Source organism: Haplochromis burtoni, unplaced genomic scaffold (assembly GCF_018398535.1).
Source record: "Haplochromis burtoni strain Fernald_Lab_line unplaced genomic scaffold, NCSU_Asbu1 Contig_2380, whole genome shotgun sequence".
NCBI classification, from domain to species: Eukaryota; Metazoa; Chordata; class Actinopteri; order Cichliformes; family Cichlidae; genus Haplochromis; species Haplochromis burtoni.
Window position 1 is genome coordinate 1 of NW_024584741.1, and position 1,839 is coordinate 1,839.

Here is a 1,839-nt window from a genome sequence, read left to right on the forward strand (position 1 = left end):
CCAATTTGCCATGGGAGACCCTACCAGGGGGCAAAAGCCCCCAGACAACATAGCCCCTGGGATCCCTGTGACAGACAAACCCCTCCACCCACCACGATAAGGTAGCGATTCAAGGCCTCCTTAAACTCATATTCACTGTTTGTTTTTCTGCTCCATCTCCTGAGCCCATGCTGTTCACTCATTGACAGAGCTGTTTATTAAAACAGCTGCTGGATACAAACACACAAACTTTATCAGTCAGTTGACAAAGGAAGATGACAGTAGTGTCATAACAGGGTCATGTCCACAGACCTGGAGACACGAGGAGAGTTTTTGGATGTGTTTAATAAATGTGTCCAATCTATTCACAGAGCACACGATGGCCACACCCATGGAGGATGTTGGCAAACAGGTGAGTTTATTCAACCCGGCCTGGGTTCGAGTCTGACCCGCAGCCCTGTGCTGCATGTCTCCCCCTCTCTGTTTCCTGTCAGTCTCCGCTGCATCTATCTGTTAAAGCCAGAAAATAAATTGGATTAGACGGACGTTTTGAAAATTTTCTACATCCATTAGTATTTATCTTATATTAATGGAAGTGTATTCCTGAAGTATAGCATGAAATTCTTTGCATAATCAGTTGGAGTCAGATACAGCATCAGCTCATGTCTTCTTTGCTCACGTCAGGTGTGGCGTGGGGCATTATTCATGGTGGACTTCATCCTCTCAAACCCAGTCATGTTCAGAGGAGCTACAGTCCTAGAACTAGGAGCAGGGACAGGCTTAACCAGCATCATCACAGCAACCATAGCTAAAACAGTCTACTGCACAGGTACGATACCTTGAAGCACGTACTCTTCTGTTGTTAAACTTAAACACTGCAAACAACATTTACAAACTAACAGCAACATATCGGATGCTGAGTGCCCGTACTGTGGGCTTTGTTTTGTTATCCAGTGAAAGGAAAATAAAGATTGCAAACAAGGAGATGGGGGTTAGTGAAAACCACTGTTAGCTGCTGTGGGCAGTGCAAACTTACCTAACAGTTTGTTCTTATTTCACACTCTGTCCAGGACTTAGATCGAATAACAAATATTTGACTGTTTGTTTAGAGCTTTTTTTTTCATTTTTGTTTTACAGATGTGGGAGAAGACCTTCTACAGATGTGTAAAAGAAATGTAGCGTTAAATAAACACATGCTGAAGTCTGCAGGTGAGAAAACTGTCAAATCAGCTACTCATGGGTTCCCTCGGTGTACAGACCTCACACACTGCTGGAGACCATGCAGCCAGTTTGGGCTCAGTATCTGTCCCAAGGACACTTTGCTGTAGCTCCTGAGCCACAGCCATGCCTTTTGGCTTTGGAATATATTTACGTAGCTTAAAAAAAGTGGAGTCACACGTACTCGGGGGCGCGCGGCTGGGCCACGCACGTGATTGGGGACCAGATACCACCCTGACAGAATCATGGATGGCAGGGCTTTTGAGTGTCCTTGCAGAAAGGTGCTATAATATGTCGCTGATTGTTTTTGTTTTGTTTTTGAATGTCAGAAATGTATATTTGTGAATGTGGAGATGTTATATTGGTTCACTGGTAAAAATATAATGAATGGGTATATATTTGTTTTTTGTTAAGTTGCCTAATAATTCTGCCGACACTCAGTCACCTGCACCCGTATCTAAAAGCTTCAAAACTAAAAACAAACTAAAAACTACTTCCAAAAACATTCAGCTTTGATATTAATGAGTTTTTTGGGTTCATTGAGAACATGGTTGTTGTTCAATAATAAAATTATTCCTCAAAAATACAACTTGCCTAATAATTCTGCACTCCCTGTATATATATTATATTTATATAAATATA

The 1,839-nt window shown here is 41.9% G+C and overlaps 1 protein-coding gene across 1 annotated transcript in view; it reads left to right on the top strand.

The window, feature by feature from the left end:
- Window positions 1–350: 350 nt before the first annotated feature.
- Window positions 351–1,839, top strand: part of mettl22 (methyltransferase 22, Kin17 lysine) — a gene marked incomplete at its 5' end in the record, with an annotated part of 9,644 nt that continues 8,155 nt past the window's right edge. Inside the window, 3 exon segments of the mRNA XM_005952893.3 lie at window positions 351–391; window positions 664–808; window positions 1,117–1,188. Coding sequence (XP_005952955.2) covers window positions 351–391; window positions 664–808; window positions 1,117–1,188 — 258 coding nt within the window.